Source organism: Dasypus novemcinctus, chromosome 16 (genome assembly GCF_030445035.2).
Source record: "Dasypus novemcinctus isolate mDasNov1 chromosome 16, mDasNov1.1.hap2, whole genome shotgun sequence".
Classification (NCBI taxonomy): Eukaryota; Metazoa; Chordata; class Mammalia; order Cingulata; family Dasypodidae; genus Dasypus; species Dasypus novemcinctus.
The window spans coordinates 74,141,031-74,166,925 of record NC_080688.1 but is presented as its reverse complement, the minus strand read 5'-3'; the positions used below and the strand labels follow the sequence as shown (position 1 = coordinate 74,166,925).

Sequence of the window (25,895 nt, the reverse complement as noted above, 5' to 3'; positions counted from 1 at the left end):
GCAGCGTGCTTCTGCCGGTGGAGAGATGGATCTGAGGAGGTTTGGGGGATGAGCTCAGGTCCAGGGCGCACACCGCCTTCCCCCACGGGCCGAGGCTCTAGGAGCCCTTCCCAGAGCGAGCCTGAACCCCCGTGGTGTCCCTGCTGCAGGTGGTCAACCGAGGGGACCCCTATCCTCAGGAGGTGGGCGCCACAGTCCAGAGAGTCATGGATAAGCTGGGCTACTCCAACCCTTACCGGCTGGTTTGGCAGTCCAAGGTAGGTGGCTTCCATTCGTTTGCAGGCGGTCAGCTCTCCTGAGAAAGCCTTTTTTAGGGCTTAGTAATAAAACAATTAGATTGGGCCCTTTCACAGAGATTGGGCAGAAAGAACTCTGCAAGCAAGTTTGATGGAAGAGAAGTCGAGGGTCTACTGATTTCCACTGATTTAAAGTCTTTTATGTTATTTATATTCTGCTAATGTGTAGAAGGCTTCGAGCTTAGAAGTGGAAATACCAAAACCCATGAAAGCAGGTGTTGGGGGTGGCCCTGGCCCTCAGTGGACAGCGAGTGTTGGGACGGCAGACACAGTGGAAGGGCCTCATGGACATGTGTTTCCTCCTTTCTCCTAGGTTGGCCCGATGCCCTGGTTGGGACCTCAGACAGATGAGACCATCAAAGGGCTCTGTGCCAGGGGGAGGAGGAATATCCTTCTGGTTCCGATAGCGTTTACCAGCGATCACATCGAAACTCTGTATGAACTGGATATCGAATACTCTCAAATTTTAGCAAAAGAGGTAAATGCTTGCTCTGGTTTAAAATCACACTGTGACTTGTTGACTTGTTTTCAGAGGAAACCTCTGCAGTAATTTAATCATATCATTCAGAACTGTCTTTCAGTCTGTTTGTTTGCACGTGCCCTATCTGGCAATCTTTGTTGTTCTGAATAAGGCTTGTCTGAGGAAGAGACCGAACACATCACGCTAGTTCCACGTCAGCAGCGGGAACTTCCTTTTATGGCTTCATTAAACCATGGCTCCCACCACGGCAATGCTGTTTTGCTTAGTTTGTTACTGTTTTACTTAAAAGTAATAGAAACTACATTTCCTTAAGAAAAAAATAATTGTGCTCTCACCATTCTGCAGGAAACATTTTATTGCCCCATACTTCCATTTCTTCCCCTGGTGGTTCATTTATTTGGGGCTACTACACTCTTACTCTCTGGGTTTCTTGGTATACAGTAGTCATCATCATTTAAGAGAAGAGCCTGGAATGAGCAGGGAAGCTGCCTTTCTTGTCATTTCCTTGACCTCTTTTATGCACTCTCTTACTGAGCTGTTTGCTACTGCGTTGTGATCAATCTGATTATTGAAATGACAAAACCACCCTTAGTGTCTTATAATGTAAGATGTATGTGAATTGTCATTCAGGATGGAGAAAAACTATTGTTCACCGCTCAGGGCTTCTGAGGGCCAGCCTGGACCTGAGTCCAGCGTATAGCCTGCTTCTGCGGGATTGTGGAAACATGGGCCCAAGAAGCCCAGGAATGCCTTTCCCCATCTCATCTCCTGCCAGAACTCCTGGCCTGCTGTCCCATGAGGGATTCTATGGAGAACACCTCACCCTCTCCAGACAGGGTGGCAGGTGCAGGGTGGGGTAGAGAATGGGGGGGGGGAGAACCTCAGCCAGCCACCAGCCCCCAGGTTTTTGTATATACGTGTACACTCTGGTCATCAGTCTAATGTCAATGAAGATAGGGAGTACCGAAACCACTCGTCAGCAGTTCTGCAAAGGGTTTGTGGCTAAAATGAAGTTTGTAAGATTGTCTGTGGGTTTCATTTAATGATGCCTCATTTATCTCCCCCATGACCTTGGCTAATTGTGACCTTGCTAAAAAGACTTAAGTGAAAATGTAGTTGGAAAACAATGACATTTCACATTCAGTTGTATTACTAAGCTCAGGTTCTTTCTTTCTTTTTTTTTTTTTGATTTACTTATTTATTTATTTTATTTCCCTCCCCTTCCCCGTCCTCCCCTTCCCCCCATTTGTCTGCTCTCTGTGTCCATTCGCTGTGTATTCTTCTGTGTCTGCTTGGATTCTTGTCAGCGGCACTGGGAATCTGTGTCTCTTTTTGTTGTGTCATCTTGCTGTGTCAGCGCTCCGTGTGTGCGTGGTGCGTGGTGTGCGTGGTGTGCGGCACCACTCCTGGGCGGGCTGTGCTTTTTTCATGCAGGGTGGCTCTCCTTACTAGGTGCACTCCTTGCACGAATCAGCACTGCGCATGGGTCAGCTTATTACATGGGTCAGGAGGCCCTGGGTTTGAACCCTGGACCTCCCATGTGGTAGGCAGACGCTCTCTTGAGCCAAATATGCTTCCCAGGTTATTTCTTAATAATCAAAATGATTATTAGTGACCAGTAAAATTTGTCCAAATAGAGGGTAAAGAAAACCAACTAGCTGCAATTTATTTTATTACTTTGATGAGAGAATGTACTGAGTTTAAAACAACTAACTTTATTTTTTTTTCTGTATTATTTTTATTTTTTTATTTTTTATTTTTATTGACTTTGTAATAATATTACATTAAAAATATATATGTGAGGTCCCATTCAACCCCACCCCCCCACCCCCCCACTAACTTTCTTTAAAAAGTAGTTTCCATTTTTCCCCCAAAATAGAAATAGTGTTATTATTTTTAATAATAAAAATAATGGAGTTCAGAGAGGTTAGAGAGGTATAATGTAATTATGAGACTAGAGCTCACTCATCATCTTTCCCTTCAAAGATTAGTAACATCTGTTCATATTTTGATATAAATAAGTACTTATTGATATAAATAAGTACTTATTTGACATAAATAAGTACTTATTTATAAGTACTTCTAAATGTTTGTGTCTTTCTTTTAAATAAAAATATTTCCCTGTACCTTGAACAAAGTGGTATTTTATTCATGCTATTTTTTAAGCCTGTTTTTTTCTTTCTTAAAAGAAAAAAAAATCAATAAATATTAATGCTAGTTTTTAAAATCCCTGATTAATGTATATTTAAGATGTTTCTTATTTTCCACACTCTTAAACCATTCTGTTATATATATCCTTTCCTTTTTGCACTTTTCTAATTATTTTCTTAGGCTAAGTTCCTGGAAATGGGCTGTCTAGGTGAAGGGCATGCACATTTTACTGGGTTGCCCTCCAGTGAGACGTCCAGAACTCTCCCATCAGCTGGGTCTGCTCATGCCCTTGGCTGTCCTGCTCTTTCTGACTTTTACGTGTAGTTTAGAACGCAGTTTCTTTTTAAGTTGAGAAGTACATGTTTGCTGAATCTCAGCTGTCTTCCCCCATGCCAGGCCCTTGATGTTAGTGCAGATTTAAAAATAAAGCACCGGAACTATCAGCAGGAAAGGGAAAGAGAAGCACCTACCTGCTTCAGTAAATCTAATTAGGTATTTCTCAGTTATTTGGGGGATAATCACCTGGATATTTTTGGAGACGTGAGTGAGGGTGGTAGTAAAACTATGTTTTGTTTTGCCTTTAAAGACTTTTCTATGTAAAAAATATATTTGAAAATTCAGTTCTCTCTTGGATCCATTCTAGGTTCAATATACATTTTAGAGTCCATAGATAAATTTACTACGTTTTGGCACTTGGGAACAGAAAAAAGTATGAAAATTTACTTAATAAAAGTGACCTTCTGCTTAGGTAGAATCTATATAAGTATTCATTAGAAAGAATTTTTAAAAAATGGAAATAGCAGTGATGATTGTACAGCATTGTGAAGGTAATTAGTGCCACTAATTGTACACTTCAAATTGGTTCAAATGGCTTGTTTTATGTTATATATATTTTTACCACAATAAAAAAGAAAAGAAAATGGTAAGCAGATTTAAATTACTTGAGAATTCCATCAAATATAACTTCAAAAGTGATTTGGATAGAGTCAGAATCTAGAATACAGGTTACCAGGGGTTGGGGTGGGGATAGAGTTAAGGCTTAAAATGCACAGAATTTCTGTTTAGGACAGGAAAAGAAAATGATTTGAGAACAAACCTCAGGTGGGAAAATAATGGGCTAGCAGAAGGATGTCAGGGCTGAAGAGCAATTTATGATAACAGATGAAAATCAACACATATGCCAGGGTGTCCTGTGGTTATTTTTATTTCTGAGCTGTCAGTAAACACTTTTGAAGTTAGACTTGGAGTTGTGTTTATTTTTCTGTAGCAATCAGTCTCTTAAAAAAAGAAGCAAAATAAAATGTGTTTTTCCTCCTTTTTTCATTTGAATCAGTGTGGAGTCGAAAACATCAGAAGAGCGGAATCTCTTAATGGAAATCCATTGTTCTCTAAGGTATCTGTACCGTTAAAACCATTTTAGTAGAACATACTAGAAAGTACTCCTCTGAGAAACTCTTACAGAATATTGGTTTTCTCATATATTAGAACTTTTTGAGTTCCAATTAATTACAGCAATAAAATCGAATTCCATGTGCTCTTACTCTTTTCAGATAGCCCCAATTTTATTTCTATCCACCCGTACTATGTCTCATTTAAAATCTGCTTTTCAGAGAAAAGGCGTTTATGTTCTAAAACCCCTGTTTTCACTTTCTGTAAGCCGAACATTCTCAGGGAAGGAAGGTTTTGTAGAATTCGACTCAAAGGCTTCACAATTCAAATGAAAAGAAACCCACCCCGCAGTGGTCAGGGCACGGGACACGTGGGCGGGCGTGCAGCCTCGGCCGGGGTGGACGGCTGCCTCGGCCCCGCCCCTGCCTCAGCCCCCCCCCTCGCCGTCTGTCTTGCAGGCCCTGGCTGACCTGGTGCGCTCGCATATGCAGTCCAACGAGCGCTGCTCCACGCAGTTGACTCTGCGCTGCCCGCTCTGCGTAAACCCCGTCTGCCGGGAGACAAAATCCTTCTTCACCAACCAGCAGCTGTGACCCCCCCGGGAGCATCCTGCGGGATTAGGCCCAGGCCCCACCGACCGGAGACCCTCGAGGGGGAAGAAGCCTTTGTTTAGAGATAAAGGAGTGAGGTTATTAGCGGACAGCCTATGACTCCTCCGGGAATGGACTCTGTATTCCTTTTTGAGGGATTTATATTTTTATACATCTAGACCGTAAACTTTTATATTTCCTCTCTCTGGGTGAAGTTACAAGTTTGGAGTGTCCACGAGGCTGTTTAAAAGTGTGGGTTTTAAATGTGGGTTTACATGTATTTTCAGTATAGATTTTGGTTCATTGCCTCAAAACCTGAAAAGATTGGGAGAGGATCGTCTATGCGCTGCCAGCGTGCATGAGATCTGCTTGCAGTGTTGTTCACATGTAGTTGTTCCTAAAATGAACATATTTGAATATATGAAGTGTAATTTGAAAAAGGAGGATTGCCTGATCTATCCCTCAGCCCCTGGGTTGCCAGAATGCCAGTGAGGTTTGGTTGTCGACAGTGGCTGCTTTGGTACTTTTTTGTGAACCTCGCTTTTCTCACCATTAAAACCAGACAAAATGCAGATTCCAAAAGTGCTTTGACATTTCCTGGGCACACAAAGCTCATCAAAGTGTGGAAATCCATGCCTATCACACATGCCTTGCTGGGCGCCTGCGACAGCAAGGACAAAATGCTCATGACAAGCTTCCTCTTGAAATCTCCCAGGACCCCGGCAGGCCTTCCCTCCAGCAGCTGCTTTATTGCAAGCACCACTCCTGCTTGCATATTTGCTTGAGTTGTTTTAGGAAGTCAACTATGCCTTGTAATCTTAACTTCTTTCTTAATTTATAGTTTTTGTTATAGAAATTATATCATGTTATAGGAAAAACTTGTTATCTGAAAAACAGAAAAGAAGAATAACCATTTGAATATACCAACTATTGTGTAATTATACTTTATGCCAGTCTTTTATGGTGGATATTTTTAAGGCCATTGTAACTTTGAATCTGTGAGTGTAAAACTGTAAAAAATGTCCATTCAGAATATGATTTCCATATTTGTATTTAAATAGATTTAAAAAAATCTCTGCTGGTTCTATAAAGAATTTGTAATGATCACTTTCTCTGTTTTCTAAGCCCTAAGACTTTGTTCTTCAAGAGAGTGTTTCTTTTTTTTTTTTTGTCTTTATTTATTTTTTTAATATTACATTAAAAAACTATGAGGTCTCCATATACTCCCCACCCCTCCTCCCCCCATAGCAACAATCTCTTCCATCATCATGAGACATTCATTGCATTTGGTGAATACATCTCTGAGCACCGCTGCACCGTTTGGTCAATGGTCCACACCATAGCCCACACTCTCCCACAGTCCACCCAGTGGGCCATGGGAGGACATAAAATGTCCAGTAACTGTCCCTGCAGCATCACCCAGGACAACTCCAAGTCCCGAAAACGCTTCCACATCTCATCTCTTCCTCCCATTCCCCACACCCAGCAGCCACTATGGCCACTTTATCCACACCAATGCCACATTTTCTTCGATTACTAATAAAAGAGTGTTTCTTTGATTTTTTTAAAGCCAGTTCAGAAAGTGGGAATGTTAGAGGCTACATCAGACTTCTGTGTCAGGATTTGCTATGTTAACAAACATTATGACGTCCTGAAGGTTTTACGCAGTTTGATTCTTGCTGTTAATAGTCAAAATTAGTCAATAATCAAACTATCAAAAATGAGTTTACTTCGTAATACATGGAAAGAAACATACCATCCGGTTCAGTTAATAGTTTTCCTACACTGGTAAAGACCTGCAATTTGAGTAGCATCTACATTTTTTTTCCTCCAAATTTGCTTTTCTATTAGTAGATTGCATTTCCAGAGAAAGATATAAGGTGTAGATGGTTGTTAAGAGTTTTCCTTCAGCTCTTTGGGCATTAGGTTCAAAGTAGACTTTGAGAGACTGACCCCAGTGAAGTGAGTTTCCAGGGACAGTGAGTGGGCTGGAAGCAGGTTGTGCTCACAGGCATTCTCCTTCCCTTCTTCTGCTTTATGGTGTGACTATATATCTTAAGGAGCTGTAGAAAACTCCAATTTGGGAGCTCTTGCTCGGGTGTCTGACGCCCCTCGTTTACTAAGGAAACTTCTGAGCTGGCCGTCTGGAGTAATATTCTTGACTGAGTTGGGACCAGACTGGCCTTTGTCCTGAACAGCAAAGTGGGGTTTATTGGGATCACTGCCCACACCCACAGCATTTGGTGCTCTAAGAAGTGTAACCTTCCGGCACTAGCGCTGACAGTTAAGGCTCATGCGTGACGGTAGCACTTGATAGGTCAAAACCACTGATTGCTCTTTTCGGAGTTAATAGTCTTTGAGAATTGTTATCCTGTTTGTTAAATTTGGAAATACAAATGTCTGCCCTGGCAATTAGCAATGAACTGCTGGCAGTTTCTCCGAGCTGTGCTCATGTACAGTCCTGGCTTAAATCAATTCCTTACACAGAAGGCTTGCAAGACTGGTGATGAAGCAGTTTAGCTTGCAGGGCTATTACAGGTCCCGTATGTATAGCCACGAAGAAGGAGCGCTTCTGAAGAAGATACCTTAGTGAAATCTTTGCTTTTTTAAACTTAAAAGAAATTTCACACTCAGAAGAAAATTTGCTTCCTATCTGGAGAAACGAACTCATTGTTCACAGTCCTCTAAATTTGTATTTGCGACGTAGTGGTGGCAGTGACTAAAAAATGGCAAAAAAACCACATGACTTTTTCTGATAAAACCTTAGAGTGTACATCCTTGCTCAAGTAACTCACATTGGCATAATGTGTAACATTTCTTTAGGATCCCATCAAATTTTTCTTTATGGCTGAAATTATTTGGATGATGATTATGCAAGTATAAAAGAAAGTGAATTTTTAGGTTACAAGTTGCCCAAACAGCCTGTCAGAAGATATATTATTTTACCAGTCCTAAAGAATATGCCCACTGATATTTTCAGCTGATCTTAAAAATAGATTTTTAGTTTTCTTTGTGGAGAAAATACACAGATTTGGTGGGATACATCACTTAGAATAATGTTACTTCATATTTTTTCCTCAGCTATTTTCTTCTCATAAATGGTCTGTTTAATTCAAGGAGCCACCATGGCTTTTCCACCTTTTGGCTAAAATCAATTGTAATTCTAGAAGCCCCAATTCAAGGTGTGTAAGAGGGAGCATGTCCTCTGTTGGATGCTATTGTTTTCATCCGAAGTATGTTCCTAGGACAGTGTGGACGACAGGATCCGGCTGCTGCCCCCACCACCAAGATGAGGTGGCAGGAAGAGCTCCCCCCTGCCCAGGGTGTAGACAGCGCTGTGCTCCTGCGTTCTTTAGGGGAGCTCTGCTGTGCTTTGGGTCTAGCTCTGGGGCAGGGAGGGGTGTGAAGAGGTCACTTTAAGTAGCCATAGCTGGAGGGCAGGAGGTGCATACACCAGGCGGCCCCATCACATCCGTAGTACCCCAAGCTCTTCACCAAGCTGGAAAAACCTGTGTCAGAACTCGGAAGATGGGCAGGAGCGTGCTTCCCAACATTAGGGAGAAAGGGAAAATTCGCCGTGATGTCACAAACCGGAAAAAGAAAATTCTGAACCTACACGGGAACCAGTGCCCTAAATTAAGGTTTCTTTAGGTTCGCAGTTCTTAACAGTAAGATGGTTGTGGCAACTTTAATTATGTACCCTGATGTAGACAGGTTCTTCATCGTGGGTGCGGGCCCATTGTAAATAGGACCTCTTGAGGGTGTTGTTTCTAGTTAAAGTGCGGCCCAGCTGAGGTGGATCTTAATGCGGTTGCTGGAGGAGCCTGAAGTTGGACGTCGTCGGAAGCTGGAAGAGCAGGGAGAAGGTAATGTGCCCCCACAGGAAAGCTTAGGAACCCCCAGGATTGCCTGCAGCCAGCATCAGCGTGCTGCAGCCTTGGGGGAGAAAGCCAGCCTTGCGTCTGGACATCTAGCTGCTACCTGGACATCCGGCCTAAAAACCATGAGCCAATAAGTTCCTGTTTAAACCAAACTCATGTCTTAGTGTATTTGTGATAGCAGACAAAGGGGAGTCTTCAGAGAAGGACAAAAGCAAATTTCTAAAAATTATAAAATTGAAACCACTTAATCAAGGGCCTGCCCCAGAAAGGCTTGATAACTGCTGCCCACAGGAGTTTGGCTCTGGTTGCCTAATAACTGAGACTCGTTTGTAACAAGTCACTTCAGTAACTTCTCTCAGTCCAGTGGGCTTTCCATGATACTCAACTTTCACTTTGTAGGAACTAACGTCTTAAGGTTTCAGGGTGTGTATGTTAAACAGATTAAGGAAACTGAACATTGGGAAGGCTCAGGAAACTTGAATTCCACCTGACTCATTGCCAGGTAAAATTAATCATGTCCTAAATTGTGTTGAAGGTTCAAATGTGCTTTTCTTCTTGCATTCCTACTTAATTCAAGTGGTGACACTTGAAGCCTTTTTTTTTTTAAATATTTTTTCGAAAGATACTTAGATTACATAAATGTCACATAAAAAAATGTAGGGAGTTCCCATATGCCCCTCCCACACTTTCCCACCTTAACAACATCCTTCATTAGTGTGGGTACATTTGTTACAATTGATGAACACATTGGAATATTGCCACTAAGTGAGGATTGTCATTTACATTATCCATTACTGCAGCATCATTCAGGACAATTCCAATGTCCCGAAAATGCCAATATTATTACACCTATTTTTTTTAAGATACTTTGAAATCTTTTAAATTTTTTTGCTATTCTTTGACCTTTGCTTTAACAGTCACACTGCGTCTCAAAATCAGCTTATTTCAAAAAGCATAGAGTATGCAGAGCTGAGTGATGGGTAGCCATCAGTGCTCAAGAGAAAAAAGTAGATGCTGCCATATTTGTTGAATAGAATTGATACAATGAGCAGTAGTGGGTGGTGCCTGCCAGCCCGACCAGCCAGCCCTGTGTGACGAGTCTTGGAGGAGCTTGGGAAGTGGTTGCTCTCTTGAGGACATAGTCATGATATTCTAGGGTCCCAGGAGAGGAAGAAATGCTTTTGCTTTCAGTGTGGTAATCCTATTATGCCTTTCCACAGGGAAAAGGAAGTGGAAAACAAATGCATTCCGTGATCATCAGCATCTCACAATATATTTGCTTAGTATTGGCTTCGTTGTTTTTAGCTGAAATCATTAGTTTCCATTTTTACTATAACAAGGACTATTGCTAAATTAGAATACGGTATGCCATTAAGATGGATGTTGAAATTAAAAACATTTTTGGAAAAAAGCCTGGCTTGAGCCTTTACCAGCCCTTGAGCAGGGATCTGGATCCTGTTGCTGTTGGTTTGATAGCTGTCGTTCTGAGAGTTTTGTTTCTAGCCCCCCACTTTTCAGCCAGCCTGTTCCTGAAATGGGGACACGCCGACCAGTGCTTCCAGTCTCGCCTGGGCTAGGGGTTAATGCCTTACTTTCCTGAGGTGTGACGAAATAATAGAAAAAGCTTACCATGAGAGTTAATTAAGTATTCCGTGTGTTTACCTTTTCTTTGTATATGTATTTGGGATTGACTGCATATGCAGACAAGCAGGGGTATGCTAGCTTGTGAGCCCATTGTTAAATTTTCTGGTGGTTAAACACAGCTATCGTTTAAATTTAGATAACTTGGGAAGTGGACTTGGCTGAATGGATAGAGCCTCTGCCTACCACATGGGAGGTCCAGGGTTCAAACCCATGGGCCTCCAGACCCATGTGGAGCTGGCCCAGGTGCAGTGCTGATGCGCGCAAGGAGTGCCGTGCCATGCAGGGGTGTCCCCTGCATAGGGGAGCCGCATGCGCAAGGAGTGTGCCCTGTAAGGAGAGGTGCCCAGCACGAAAGAAAGTGCAGCCTGCCCAGGAATGGTGCTGCACACACGGAGAGCTGACACAACAAGATGACGCAACAAAAAGAAACACAGATTCCTGGTGCCGCTGATAAGAATATAAGCGGACATAGAAGACAATTGAATTCTATTTTCAAAAAGGTAACACATATTCAAAACTTATCACTTCCTAATTATTTTACTATATTTTATTATTTGGGTTCTAGAGGTTATTTATATCCATTTTATGTATATGTTGGAAATGCCATATGATGCTATGCAACTGCACCTGTCTGATTTTGCATTTGGTGACATCTCATTGATGACTTGAAATCAGCAGTTGTGGGAGTATTTATGTCATGGAAATCAGCAAACACTGCAAGTCAGGACTTGATTTATTGTTTTCTTTATCTAGACTTAAGAAGTGATTGAAAAATGTTAAAGCAGATTAAAACTTCTTGTGCCTGTAGCCAGTGAGATGGTGAGTGACACAAAAACTGGAGGAAATATCTTCTGTTATTTCAAAACTGTTATCTGATTTAGCCTAGTGAAGTTTCAACATACAAAAATGTTTCATGTTTGTTTTACTTATTAATGCAAATAAAATCTTCAACCAACATTCATGTCAGAACAACAGTTGTTCATCATTTCCAACCATAGGATGGCTAAGGATTCAGAAGTTTGATGAATACCAATGAAAGCATTGTCTGAGAAACAGTCAAATCTATGGAAGTGATAATTTTGTATATTTTATTATTATTTGTAAACTGTGTTTGCCACATCTCTTATATCGGTAAAACTTATAATAAACATACATTCAAACAAATATGCATAGATTATTTTTTCAGAGAGCTGATTGGTGAACACCACTGACTTAAAGGGAACTTTCTGGGGTGATGGAAATGGTACATATGGATTGCAAGCTTGTATATTTCCCCAGGTTCATTATGCAGATGTGTGTGTTTGTGTATGCGCGTGTATGTGTGTGTGTGTATATATATATATAACTATTTAAAATGAAAGCTATCCAAGATAAGAGATCTTGACCTTGCAATGACTGTTTTATTTATTTTATTTTTCCTAAAGATTTATTTATTTCTCTCCCCTTCCCCCCCGACCCCGGTTGTCTGTTCTCTGTGTCTATTTGCTGCATCTTCTTTGTCCGCTTCTGTTGTCAGCAGCACGGGAATCTGTGTTTCTTTTTGTTGCATCATCTTGCTGTGTCAGCTCTCCGTGTGTGCAGCGCCGTTCTTGGCAGGCTGCACTTTCTTTCACGCTGGGCGGCTCTCCTTACGGCATGCACTCCTTGCGTGTGGGGCTCCCCTACGCAGGGACACCCCTGCGTGGCACGGCACTCCCTGTGCACATCAGCACTGCACATGGGCCAGCTCCACACGGGTCAAGGAGGGCGGGGGTTTGAACCGCGGACCTCCCATGTGGTAGACGGACGCCCTAACCACTGGGCCAACTTCTTAGTAAGAGTCCAACGATCACAAAACCCGTGGGCCTATTATCTTAGAAGAATGCCCAAACAGTGAATGTGCAGCTCTCCTGGATTAACAGTTCCAGCCAGAGGGCTAGATGGGAGAAGAGCTTTCCGGCAAAAGGTCTGACAAGTGGGTTTTGTTCCCCTTCTCCCCCGGCCCTAGAACGCTGCCAGGGGTGAAGAGGTCACGCAGATGTTGGCGCTTGCTCAGAGGAGCGCAGGTTGCTTCCTTCCTCTACGGCAGTGGCTGCTCAGGACAGGGAGGGTGTGAGGTGGGGGCGCCAGGTCCAGAGCTGGCTTCTGCCCACGGTGCCCTGTCCTCATGGGTCCCACCGCCTCCTGCCTCCAGTTTTCCCGTTTTTCCTGCAGCAAAGCGAGCTTTTCTCAAGGCCGGCCCTCAGACCAGTGGTTTATTTGCATCTTGCATGATGATAACGTGACAGAAAGAAAAAACTGCCAAGCGATGAATCCCAACCTCTTCCCTTCCCCCAGAATGTGACCGAAATAGAGACAGCTACTCTCCAGGCACTCCCCACCCTTGCCTCCCTCAGCCCTCTGCTCCTGCCACCTCTTAGCTCCCCTTCAAACCTGCGCTTCTGATGCTTTCTTTTGTTTCCAGTCACTGTGTTATCCTTTGTCACAATCCCTTGATCCTCAGGAGCTAGTAATATCTTCGGGGTTTTATGCCTGATCCCCTCCGTATCCCCTGGAGGCCAAGTATCACGATGAGCGTTGGCGGTCTCCAATCGAAAAGGTTAGCCTGCATTACCTCCTTGAGAGCTGAATGCCTCCTCCGGAGCGCCACCAGGCATTGCTCTGCAGCTGGGGAACACGCGGGAGCATCTTGAGGGTATGTATAGCTTGGTTCCAGTTGCGTCTGAAAAAAAAATGTAAATGGATTCCCCCAGACTCAGGATATGCACAGCAAATGTTTCTGCCTGTTATTTCTCTCTGCATTAGCACCATCTGGACCGTATTATCTCCTGATCACATTTCACTCCCAGCTGAGTCGCCCTCAAGTGTAGAAAGAGCAGATTAGCTGATAAAGCTCCAGTGGAGGTGGCCTCCGGGAGGGCGGAGACCCACAAGCCTGGGCTTTCACCTGAGGGGAGTCTCGATGGGCAGGACGGTTGAGTTGTCTGGGAAGGGGATGGTCACCTCTGTGGCACACCCGCCACTCTTCTACCCCCGCGCAGACCTCGCTTGTCTTGTTTTAATCATCATTTGGACCCATCAGGTTTAGAAATTAAAGGTATGTTAGATGGTCTGGCTTTGACACTGAAGAGAATACAGCATAAGGAAACAAGAGATCTCAAGGAGAGTAGACAGGAGGCAAATTGGAAAGGTTTATAAATAATGCAGCACTTTTCTGAATAATATGCTCTCACATAAAAACAACCCTCATGGCCCGCCGTGGTCTGTGCAGGTGTAATCTTCCTCGAAGCCAGGTGGGGTGGTGGTGGAGAGGTTGGCCTTCATTTCTATGTATGGATTTCTATTTCTGAGACTATCCACTGTATCTGAGACTGTGTCCATTGGTAAATGTTTAACAACTGGCTCTCTGAGAAAAGGGCCCTAATTTGTAGTCTTTGCTGATTTTCAAGGAATAAACACTCCCACGATGGCCAAGTCCAAGCTATCAACACAAAGTCACCAAAAGTGGAGGTGGGAAGAGATACCGTCGAAATCGTGAGCCAGCACAAGCCAGCTGCAGCACAGTGCTGACTCCGTTCCTTGTCTGAGACCTGGTTTACCGTACGTTCTGGAATGTTCTCCCCTGCCCCACCCCCCACCTCTTTTTGAGCAGAGGCAAATTCAGGAACTTTTAAGCACTACCTGGGGGAAAGCTTGAGGAAGAGGGAGGCAGAAAGCTTTCTGAACTTCAGATGTAACAGTTGGAGCTACATCCCCAGCAGTGGACATAGAGCGCTTGGAGCACACATCCGTGACCTGTGGCCAAGGGCATCCCTTCTCCAGAGAGGCCTGTCACTGCCCTTGGGGCCACTCTGTTAAATGAGTGATGGATCTCAGAATGTAATACTTTTCTTCCGAAATGGTCTCCCGCACCACCCCACTTGGGGTCTCCTTCAGAGCTTTCTTCCTTGGATAGTGAGGAGGGACTCTGTGGTTGTCAACCAAACTTGGCACTCTCTTGAGAGGGAAAGTGATCCTGGGACAGGAGGAACCAGCTGGCACTCTCCTGGCAGCAAGGCTGTACAGAGTGGCTTTTTCGAGTTTCAATGAACTCATCCTTCCTATAGCTCCTTTCTCTTGATTTCTTGGGAATTAGGATCCAGGTTAGAACATTTCCTAATGGAAGCTGTCCCCGCCTCCCCACCTTGTCCTTCTTTTACCTCTGTTCCATCAGGGAGTATTTATCAAGGTCCTGCAATGTGCCAGGTTCTAAATCCCAGAAGAGAACACACAGAACCATCTCAGAACCTACCTCAGGGCCTCGCCTGTGGTGTCACACCAGAAGATTCCCTTTCAATATGGGAACACCTGGTATGGCCAGGCTTCGTGGGCCTTCGTGGTTTGAACCAGGGGTACTTAAAGAAGTCCTCCTGGGAGGACTGGAATGAAGATGTGATCACTTCAACAGGGAGCCTGGGTGCCTGACGTCTGCTGTGGAGGGGATGAGGCACTTGCAAGGTGGTTTGATGCTCACAGGGAGGCCCTGGGTAGGCACTGAGATGGTTCCCTGTGCTCTTTTTTTTTTCTCCTTTAAGTTCTTTTAAAACATAATTTTAAATGGCTGCCAAGTATATCATATGGATGTATATTACAATTCGTTTACCTCTCGATTACTGGAACTTTATTATTGTTTCCTTTTTTGTTCATTACTAAACAATAATTTGATAAACGCCCTTGTACACAAAAATCTTTAGATATATCCTTGATTGTTTCCATGGGAAGAAATTCCTGGAAGTGGATTTGCTGGATCAAAGGATAGTCTTTTTTTTCCCCCCAAAGGATATTCTTGCAATATTTTTTCTTTTAAAGGATTTAACGAGATGCATGTATAATGCTTTTAGTATAATGCCTGATATGCGTGTACATATATATATATATATGCATACACACACACTGGGACCCAATAAATGGTAGCTTTTACTAACTTGTGCTATTAATTTGGTCAGCAGGTCATCACTGTATTGTTCTCAGCAATGACTTCATTCCAGGGATGGGGTTGCCATGTGTTGTTTTCTGGAAGTATTGTGAAGAGAGCATGAGGGCAGAAAGGGTATCCTGCTAGAAGCTCACAGCATTCCAGAGATTCCAAGAATTAGGGACCGATCTCCGTCCAGCTCCTTGGGTTCCTCCCTGCCTTATACCTTGGTTATTTGTCCTGAAAAGAACACAAGTAGAGCTAGAAAAGACAAACTGGAGAGCTGTTGATCGTCTTCTTCAATAAACTTGTAGAGTTTGAATACTGCGAGAATGTTGAGTTTTGGGTGAGAAAGTCTTGGGCCTTCTGTGTGGCTTCCACTGGCCCTTTCTGTGTCTGTCGGTACTTGAATTTTGTCTGTGTCTGTCCAGCATCCCCGCCCCCTCCCAGTTCTGAGCTGGCTTCCAGAGGGCAGAGCTCTCCATCAAAGCCAGGCAGGCCTCCAGCCCAGGTAACCACTGCACTGACACAGCTGTCCCTTTAAGAAAGGTCAGCAGGGACTTGTTCCTTCCTGTTACTGCTTTTCTGAAGGTTTTCATGTCCACGCTAACCTACTGTGGGCCTGGGTCAAGGCCAAGTTGCCCATCAATATTTTAAAGTAGCAGGGTTATAAAATTTATGGAAGACGCACAAAGGACAATTCCCCGAAGTGACATGCCCGCTGAGAAGGGATATTGGCTGAAAGGAGATTTCCCACTTTGAAACAGTGTGAAATCAAGTGCCAAGCTGGAGAGGCCCTTTGTTCGCATGGGGCTCTGAGCTTGGTGGAGAGAGAAATTTGACCAGGTTTCAAATCCCACCTACAACTGTTTATTTATTTGGTTATCTATTAACAGTCTCCTGGCAGCTTACTTTTATGTTTAAAATTAAGTGCTTGATTGATTATTTTCTAGAACAGTGACGGGTGTTGTTCCATACTTAAGCCAATCCATTAGTGGACTCTCTCATTACTGATCTCTTTTCCTTCCTTTCTTGGTTCATTGTGTGTGTGTATGTGTATGGACACGCATGTACCTGAAGATTGGGGGGAGTTGGAGGATGGAGGAAAAAGGAGTCTTCATTCTGAATGTGGAACAAAGTTGGGCTTTTATATCCCCCTAACTATACATCTACGAGGATTTTCTAACTTCCAAGGAAAAAGTGGTTATTTCTCAGCACGATTCACAAGTGGAAGCATTGTCCCAGAGAATTTTTATTATGATGATTTCATTTTATCCCCCAAACAGCATAAGCTTCTATATTTAAAAACCTCTATTCTCCTTTTATCTGCTTTGTAGGCACCTGTAAGTATTTGCGTATTTCCAAGACTTGCTTGTGGGGATTGGGACTCCATTATTATTTTTTAAATTTATTTTAATTTTTCATTACTTTTTATTTCCTTTTTATATGAGCCCTCTATTAGTTTTTTTAAAAATTGGGTTTATTAAATATTGAATAAATACAAAAGAATATGATATACATAAGGCAGGGCTTCTGGCTCTTGTGCTTTGGCAGGTCTCTGGCTGTGCTGGGGGCTCGTTGGTCTCTTCAGCTCTTTGAATGGCCAGGCACGACCCAGGGGGCTGAGCTCCCAGGCAAGTCACCTCTGATCGCCCAGGGCAACGCAGCCCCAAACTCCTCAAAGCAGCACAAGAAAAGCAGGATCTGACCCATGTCCTACCTGAGACAGGTTGGGAGAGGCTGGAGTGAAGTGTCAAGGATGACATTCGAGTGAAGATCCTTATTCCCCACGCACAATTTAAGAAATATGATGGTGTCATTTCTTTTATTTATTTATTTATCACCCCCCCATTGTCTGCTCTCTGTGTCCATTTGCTTTGTGTCGTTCTGTGTCTGCTTGCATTATCTGGTGGAACTGGGAAACTGTCTCTTTTTTGTTGCGTCATCTTGCTGTGTCAGCTCTCCGTGTGCGCGGCGCCACTCCTGGGCAGGCTGTGCATTTTTCACGGCTCTCCTTGCAGGGCACACTCCTTGCGTGTGGGGCACCCCTACGCGGGGGTGCCCCTGCATAGCACGGCATTCCTTCTGCATGGCAGCATTACATGTAGGCCAGCTTACCACACAGGTCAGGAGGCCCTGGGGATCGAACCTTGGACCCTCCATATGGTAGACAGATGCTCTATCAGTTGAGCCACATCTGCTTCCTGTCATTTCTTGAAAAACCTGCCTTCACTGGAGGTAGGTCATCCTTCCAGCTTGCAGATAGGAAAAACAGATGTAGGGAGGGATCGTTCAATCCGTGGTCACACTCTTGGGGCAGTGAGGAAGAGCTTCCAGCTGCCCTGCCTGCTGTAAGATTCCGTTCATAAGGGAATCCAGCGCCCCCTCCTCCCGCCCTGCCCGTGATAACCTGAGGCCCCCATGAGCAAACGGGCCATGGCACCAGGGATCCCACTTTACACAAGGGACCTGTTCCTAAAATTTCTATGGAAATGGATGTTTTGCAAATCTATTTACATTTTTTTCCGTATCTGGTTGCATCATTGTCTTTTTGGTGCCTCTCCATGCCATGTGGGGGCCTTGTGCCTCACTGCGCAGGTCTGGGTCGCCTTTTTTATTTTTTTACCAGGATATCCCTGGGATTGAACCTGGGTCCTCCATACGGTAAATGGGAGCTCAACTGCTTGAGCCACAGCTGCTTCCCAAATCTGATTACATTTAACTTTTATTTGGGAGAGATAGGGATTCAAAGGAAGCCTTCACTGGAATGAAGAAATTTTTCACAGCACCCCACTGACCTGGCTCATTGGTAAATCTAGACTTTTTTTAAAATTTTTGAAAATCTAGATTTTGACTATGTCTAGAAAATGTCTTGACTCAATTACCAAGTCTCACTAAGAGAAAGAAATGTGGTTTCTAGGCAAAAGACAAGCGGAACAATTGTCCAAAAGGTCCTCATGGGAAGCTTAATAAACAGCAAAGAGCAGGAAGGCGCTGGTTGGGGGCAGCTTGGGGCGGGTTTCCCTCCTGACTCCTCTGGTGTCCGCATGCAGCTCTTGCTCTCCCTGGACGTTTGGGGATTTCACTTTTACAGATCCTATAGCTTTAGCTGACCAGGTCTAAATTACCCAGTCCTTGGGCCTAGGGTGGAGATCCATGACCACTCAGCAGAGAGATGGGGTGGGCTCCAGCGGGCTTCAGTCCCCTGGAAGGTACACGAGACTCTTAAAGGCCACCCTTATTCTAGCCTATCTTGGTTTCCTAGGCCGCATAACAAATTATCACAAATGGTGGGGTGGAGGTAAGGAGGCTAAAGCCAACAAGTTTATTCTCTCACCGTTCAGGAGGCCAGAAGTCCAAAATCAAGGTTGGGCAGGGGCTGCGCTCCCTCCCGAGACCTCTTCCCTGCCTCTCTCAGCTCTTGGTGGCTGCAGGTATGCCTTGGCTTGTGGCAGCATCACCCCATCTCTGCCTGCTGCCTCTCTGGCTGTCTGTCTCTCATTAAGAGTCTCCACTCACGTTGGATTTAAGGCCCACCTACTCCAGGGTGATTTCATCTTGGGAGCTTGACCGTAATTACAGCTGCAATGACCCTTTTTCCAAGTAAGATCACACTCACAGATTTGGGGGCTTAAGATGTGGATACGTCATTCAATCCACTATATACCTCTTCCTTCCTTCCCCACAAACCCCCAACACACACCCACACTTCCCAGAGCCTGGCAGGCTCACCTCTCTTGCGTAGAAGGCAGTGTTGTGTGTTAAAGCATAGATTGTGTTTCAGCGCTGAGCCAGGCCTGGAATCTGAACTTAGAACCCAGACCCACTCTTTCATGTATCAAGGGTGAAGTCTGGGCAAGAAATCTAACCTCTCAGGTCTGTAAACTGTGAAGGTTAATACCTGCCCATAGCTTTGCTCTGTAGATTAGCTGCCAGGACATGTACACACATGCTCCGGACCAGAGCAACCACTCACTGCAGGAGCCTTTATTACAGGAACAAAGAGTTTTAATCCCGACGTCTCCACCTACCACGTGACCTCTAGTGGGTTGCATGCCCCTCTCTGAGCGACTATGAAAAGTATAAAATGAAGTGATTGGACAGGTGATTTCCTTGGCCTTGGGAGCCTCAACAGCCTTGTGCTGTCAACCCCTGAGACTGGCAGAAACTGTCCAGGAACACGTGGAGGCTCTGGCAACTCGTATTGTTCTTTCTCTTTCTTTTTACTATTTTACCAGCTTTAGCACAGTTCCTATATATTTATTAGATTGGCCTTCCATAAGCGCATGGAAGATTTTGCAGTACATTGCAAAATACTATTTGCTGCTCCAGGATCATTTGGAAAATGGTGCTTCTTTCAGTGGGTTGTATTTCACTTCTGTGAAGGAAACAAGTTTAGAATCCTGGAGTTAAAGAATAGGGTTAGCAAAGGAATGATTTAGTCCATTCTCCTGCTTCTAGAGAAGGTCTTCTAGAAACAAGAAATCATGCAGGGTTAAATCTGACAGGTAAAGGCTGTCCCAGAGCCTGTGCAAGGCAGATCCTCAGAAAGCTCCAGTGGAACTGAATTTAGAGATGAAGAAACCTGAGGCTTAGACAGGTGCAGTGGCTTGTCCAAGGTCACACACAGTTGATCTTCCAACTCTAGGGCCAAGGAAGTCTTTCCAGGATTCTTTTTTTTAAAAAATATTTTATTTTATTTATTTCTCTCCCCTTCCCCACCTCCCCCCCCCCCAGTTGTCTGTTCTCTGTGTCTATTTGCGGCATGTTCTTCTTTGTCCACTTCTGTTGTTGTCAGCAGCACAGGAATCAATCTGTGTTTCTTTTTTTGTTGTGTCATCTTGTTGTGTCAGCTCTCCGTGTGTGCGGCGCCTTTCCTGAGCAGGCTGTACCTTCTTTCGCACTGGGCGGCTCTCCTTACGGGGCACACTCCTTGAGCGTTGGGCTCCCCTATGCAGGGGACACCCCAGCGTGTCACGGCACTCCTTGCGTGCATCAACACCGCGCATGGGCCAGCTCCACACGGGTCAAGGAGGCCCGGGGTTTGAACCGCAGACCTCCCTTGTGGTAGGCCGACACCCTATCCACTGGGCCAAGTCTGTTTCCCATTTCCAGGATTCTTATTTCATCTGAAATTGCTTTGGACTCCCACTGTTCAGGACCTATTTTATTAGTCACAGTTCAGACATACTTCAGAATATCTTCACTGCTCCCACTGAAACTATTAATATAATCTGATGCAGAGTTAATACAAAAGGAGCAGCCTGATAAGAACAAGCAGGGAGTGCTTCTTCCAAATGCAAGGCCTATGATCAGGATTTAGGGGCACCTGCACAGGTTTTCTGTTTCAATACAGAAGATACGTATTTTATTTGCAAACCCAATCTCAGCTGAAAAGGTACATCTGATTTTGCCTCTCCACTGGTCTGTCTCTGACAACTCATGGACAAAGTCTTACTTGGCAAAGTTCTCAAGATCTATTTCCCGGCATCAGTGACTTATCTAGCTAAGCGAGATAAACACATATAGCTATTTCTTCTTTTAAATAAAACTTCAGTAGTCATGAAAATAGAAGCCCCTCCCACTCAGCTCCCTAACTACTTAAGTAATAATTCTCAAGTCAGAAATTGGTCTGACTTGCCCGGGGTATGTGTACCAGGTATTCAGGGCGGTTGAGGGCTAATCTGCTTGGCATGGGAGGTGACATCTGTTCTACAGAATGTGACCTCCTTTGCAGGGCCAACCTTTTACCTGTATGACAAGTCCTTGTCTTTCTTACCGGTGGCCTGCGCTACTGACCTTCAGGTGATCTCTGAGGATGATGCCAGTGCCAAGGAGAGAAAATACTTGGCCTTTGGTGGGCCCTGTCTGTCCATGGCTTAGTCCCTGGCAAGGAAAATGCTTGGTTTTCAGATGGTGGCGTGGTATTGACCAGGATGTGTGTGTGTGAGCGTGCCTGTGTGCGGACAGCAGGCGGCAGGAGGGGAGGAAACCAATTTATAAATCACATCGTGCAAATCCTTCCCCTCTGAGTGGGTTGTAAACTCATTTCTTTGCTTTCCTCAAGCTTTGATTTATGGATTGGGATCATGGGGTTTGTGTCCCTTCTTCTGGCTGTGAGTTTGGATTCAGCAGGGCACTCCATAAAAATGTTGGGTGATTTGCATGCTCTGAGCTGATTGAGCTGCATTCTTTCTATGACCATTTTTAGATGGATTGTCGCTGTGGGCCTCCAACCTTTTGTTTTCTGGAGTTCAGAGGTTACATCAAAAACCTCCCTGCCTGCTGCCTGATGTGACCTTTGAACTCCAAAGGGCACAAGATCACGAGGCCATAAAATAAGGCGCAGACAGTAAAGGTGTCATTCTTATTGTCCTCAAAGGACAGTCGTTTAAGCCTTGATCACATGATTCGTGGTAGAGGAAACACTGAGAAAGCAAAGGGCAGAGCGCGCCTTGCATCCAAATCTCAGTCTATAGCCAGGAAGGATGTGAAAGGGCTGCTGGGTGTGGACATTGTGCAAATCGCTAAAAGTGCTGAAATGCTAAAAACGGTCTACTGACTTTCAACAGCCATTTCTGGTAAGGCAGCCCTAAGGATGCTCAAATTATGCCAGAAGTGCACACTGTTAGGTGTAAAATATTCTTTCTTACTGAGTGTCACACACGAGCAGTTTCATTTTCAGAATCCTGCCCGCCCTGATCAGCACGAAGATACCAGGGATTTATCTGGAGGGTCTACCTGCTGGCAGGGCAGGAGGGACCACTGCAAAGGCTGAAACCTGAGAGCAGTGGCCTGCAGGGCTTGGGAGGAAGAGCTCTGTTACTTGTCAGTTTTTCAATAGGGGAAGAAGCACTGGCTCCGTGTCAAACCTCCAAACCGTATGTCATTAGAAAGGGAAAAATCTATTTGGAATAATGATAAAGGTCTCCTTGTGGCTAGTGAGCATTTCAGGGCAAAGCCAAACAAGCATGCAAGGAAAATGCAGCTGAGCTCCGCAGGGCCCAGACTGGGCAGTGAAGGCTCAGGCTCAGGATCCTGACACCAAATAAATTATCCAGAATATTCTAAAACCATAAATGAACTTCTACTGATTTATGCAGAGGTTTCCAAGGTCTTTCAAAAATGCATGTGAGGAGCATTTACACTCCCTAGTGAGATGAGAAATGTTCCACAGCAGCATAAAAGAGCAAGCCGAGTGCAGCTGAAAGCTTACAACTACAAATAAGCTGCCATGGTGGAAAAAAGCCCATAAACAGGATGGGGGGGGCGTCCTTGGAGAGAGGTCAGCGTCCACTCCTTACCTCAGGAGGGGAAACCAAGCCCCGTGAGGGGGTGGGGTGGGCCGTGAGGCAGAGACTTCGGCCTGAGGTGTTGTTCTCAGGCCCAGGCTGAGCAGAGAGAAGGGAGTTTCTTTCTTTTTAAACTTTCATTTGAAAATACTTTGAAACTTAGAGGTCAGTCACAAAAATGAATACCAACCCCATGCAGAGAACCCCAACATACCCCTGCCCACTCCCTACCACCTCTACCCAGATCCACCCATTTTGAACATTTTGCCACCTTGGGGGAAGGGATATTTTTCCAAGAAAGAAAGGGATGTGTAGAACTCTGAGCCGCGCCTCCCTCCTTCCCCCTCCAAGGTCAAGCAAAGTAGCTGCACCTGCCTAGAGACTGGGGGTTTGACGTGAAGGTCTTAGCAGGGCCTGACAGTGACCTGAGAATTTTAGGCTAAATTCTCGGGAGCAGATTGAGACTGAGGGGTGAGGCAGGGATGGGGTAAGGGGGATGGACGTGTGGGGAGCGGGGTGGGGGGCTTGGCCGCCAGAAAAATGAGAATGAGCCTCAGGGAAAGGCGCTCACAGGGATGGAAGGGCTTTCTCAAGCCAGGGAGGGGTTTGTAGATGTGGAAAGAGACGACAGGAAGAGCTTTCTTTGGCCTCACTGGGTTTGAGCCTTCCTCCAGGCCCTGGCACTTGGGGATCAGTCCCTGGGGAGATCGGAGCAGGCAGGAGCAAAGCTCTGTTGCCCGTCTCCGCCTTCTTTGAGCCGCTTTCTGACTGTGAATTGACTCCTGGTTTCTAGTGTTGGGTGCCCTTGTCTTTGGCAGGTGGCCTTGCACAGAGCGGGGTCCCTCCTGGTCTCTAATCACATCTACACCCCCCTCCCCCCGGCCTCCTAACACCTGCTGACTGAGAGGTCAGAGGGCCCCCCACCTGGGTTCTGGCACTTGCTGGGATTTGGGCCAGTGGTGATTTAAGCCCCTGGGTCTCTCTCTTTAGCTTGATGGGAGGGAAGTCATCCTGCAGGGGAGTGGGAGAGCACTGGGGAGGGGGCAAACCCCGAGGCTGTAGGAGAGCAATGAATGGAGGACAGCTTAGCTGCAGGAGAGCTGCTGGGGCAGTGAAGAGAATGCCTTCTGCTGGGGCTGACTTCACACGGCGGGACAAGAAGGATTCTCCCAGGTACTCAGGTCCCTGGGCCCACGATATCCTGCCTGCCTCCTCCAAATGTCTGAAACCCATGTTTCCTGAAAAGAACAGCCAAATCCCGGCACCTCCAGGTGATCCTCCCCCTCAGCCAAGCCCAGGTGATCTTTCCTTTCTGAAGACCTGGAGGTCCCATTCATTCAGTCTTTATTATGCTAGGTTTCTATTGTTAATTCAATCGCCTGGATGCGTGCAACTATTTTGGGGCAGGGCGGGGGGGGGGGGGGGGGGGGGGGGGAGGGGGGAAGGTACCAAGAATTGAACCCAGGATCTGGTACATGGGCAGCAGGTTCTCAACCAATGATCTCCAGACACTACCATGGGCACCTACTTTCATATGCTTACATCTCTAGATCTACATCTAAACCCCTTCCCCAGAGAGATTAAAGGCTCTTCCAGAGCACAACCTTTGTCCCTCCTCATTCCTCCCCCTCCATCAAAATATTTCTTGGTTAATTGATGTATTGATTCCTTGCATGAGCCACACATCTTTTTCCGATGAGCATTCATTTTGTTAGAAGCTTGGTGGGAGGACATCGATTGATCAACACTCCCTGACTTCTGCAGGGCAGTGCTCCCTGAGTCTCAGGATGTGTGAAATATGCTCACAAATATGGCATGGTCCACCCACAGCAAGATGTGACAGAGCCCTGAGGTTGTGCTCTTGGAAGGTCTAGAATACAGGAGGGTTCAGTTTGGTGGGTGTGAAGGAGACAGCAGGCTTGGGAAATCTTGATTTAAGTAGCCTGAGGTGGGACCCTAACATAAGTATTTTCTACAAGCTACCCACATGACTCCAATGCACAGCAGGTTTGGGAACCATGGGTCTCTTTGGCGAAAGAGACTACCTCGTGGCTCCTTTGTTTATGTGTTCTGATTCCCACCCCACACAGGTCTGCTGTCTCTGAATTCCAAATGAGTGAGAGAGGAAATTGAGTCGGCTGAGCTTGGGACCAGCTGTCTACTTTGGTCCAATTAGCCATGGCTGGGGTGGGGTGGAGGAGTGGGGCGGGTAGGGTCAAGAATTACAAACCTGGGAAGCAGATTTGGCTCAATGGATAGGGCGTCCGCCTACCACATGGGCGATTCAAGGTTCAAACCCAGGGCCTCCTTGACCCATGTGGAGCTAGCCCACGTGCAGTGCAGATGTGTGCAAGGAGTGCCGTGCCATACAGGGGTTTTCCCTGCGTAGGGGAGCCCCACACACAAGGAGTGTGCCCCATAAGGAGAGCCACCTTATGCAAAAAAAGTGCAGCCGGCCCAGGAGTGGTGCTGCACACACAGAGAACTGATGCAGCAAGATGATGCAAAAAAAAAAAGACAAAGAGTCCAGTGCTACTGACAAGAATACAAGTGGACACAGAAGAACACACAACGAATAGACACAAAAAACAGACAACTGGGGGGGTGGGGGGGAGAGAAATAAAAAATAAATCTTAAAAAAAAATTACAAACCTAGCACAGTGCCTGTCACATAGAAGGCAAGTGATAACTATTTGTTGAATTGAATAAGTAGATGGATGGGCAGACTCCTTGGGAATTTAGTGGTGGCATGAGTGTGATGCTATATACCTGTCCCAAACCTGGGTGATGGATGTCTGGGCTGCTTCTCCATGCTCCTTTTTCTGCCCTAAGAAGAACCACAGGCAATTACAGTGGAATAACAGAATGGAGGGGCCAGGTAACTCCCTGAAACCTAGCTATCAGGTTGAAGACCCAGGGCAGAAGAGAAGGTGTGACTTCAGTTTCCTTACTCCTGCTGGGGGTCCTTCACAGTATTTGTAGGTAGAATGATGAACAAGCATGCTCTGACATTCGTGTTATTGTGCTGGGCCATTCTCTCCCCTTCTCACATTCTCTTTCCAGGATCAAAGATGCTGGCACCAAAGAACTGTTGTCCCTTCCAGCCAAAACTGGGGGAAGGTGACAAACTCAGTCCTGTTCATTAGGCCGATCAGTGAATTATGGGAAGTAGAGGGAAGCCTTGAAGAGAGCACTCTTAATGAACCCAGGGTCTCTAGTGATGGATGGATGGATGGAA

The 25,895-nt window shown here is 45.3% G+C and overlaps 1 protein-coding gene and 1 long non-coding RNA gene across 3 annotated transcripts in view; both read left to right on the top strand.

Moving 5' to 3' along the window:
• Positions 1-11,596, top strand: part of FECH (ferrochelatase) — a 43,851-nt gene extending 32,255 nt beyond the window's left edge. For both annotated transcript variants that reach the window (XM_012522865.3, XM_004452292.5), the window contains 4 exons: positions 150-257; positions 610-774; positions 4,262-4,321; positions 4,776-11,596. In XM_012522865.3, coding sequence (XP_012378319.1) covers positions 150-257; positions 610-774; positions 4,262-4,321; positions 4,776-4,910 — 468 coding nt within the window. In that variant the 3' untranslated portion in view covers positions 4,911-11,596. The remainder of the gene's footprint in view (positions 1-149; positions 258-609; positions 775-4,261; positions 4,322-4,775) is intronic.
• A 260-nt stretch (positions 11,597-11,856) lies between these two features.
• Positions 11,857-15,370, top strand: LOC131273695 (uncharacterized). The gene is made up of 2 exons (XR_009180973.2): positions 11,857-13,106; positions 13,861-15,370. It is a non-coding gene; the product is annotated as an uncharacterized lncRNA (long non-coding RNA).
• The last annotated feature ends 10,525 nt before the right edge of the window (positions 15,371-25,895 follow it).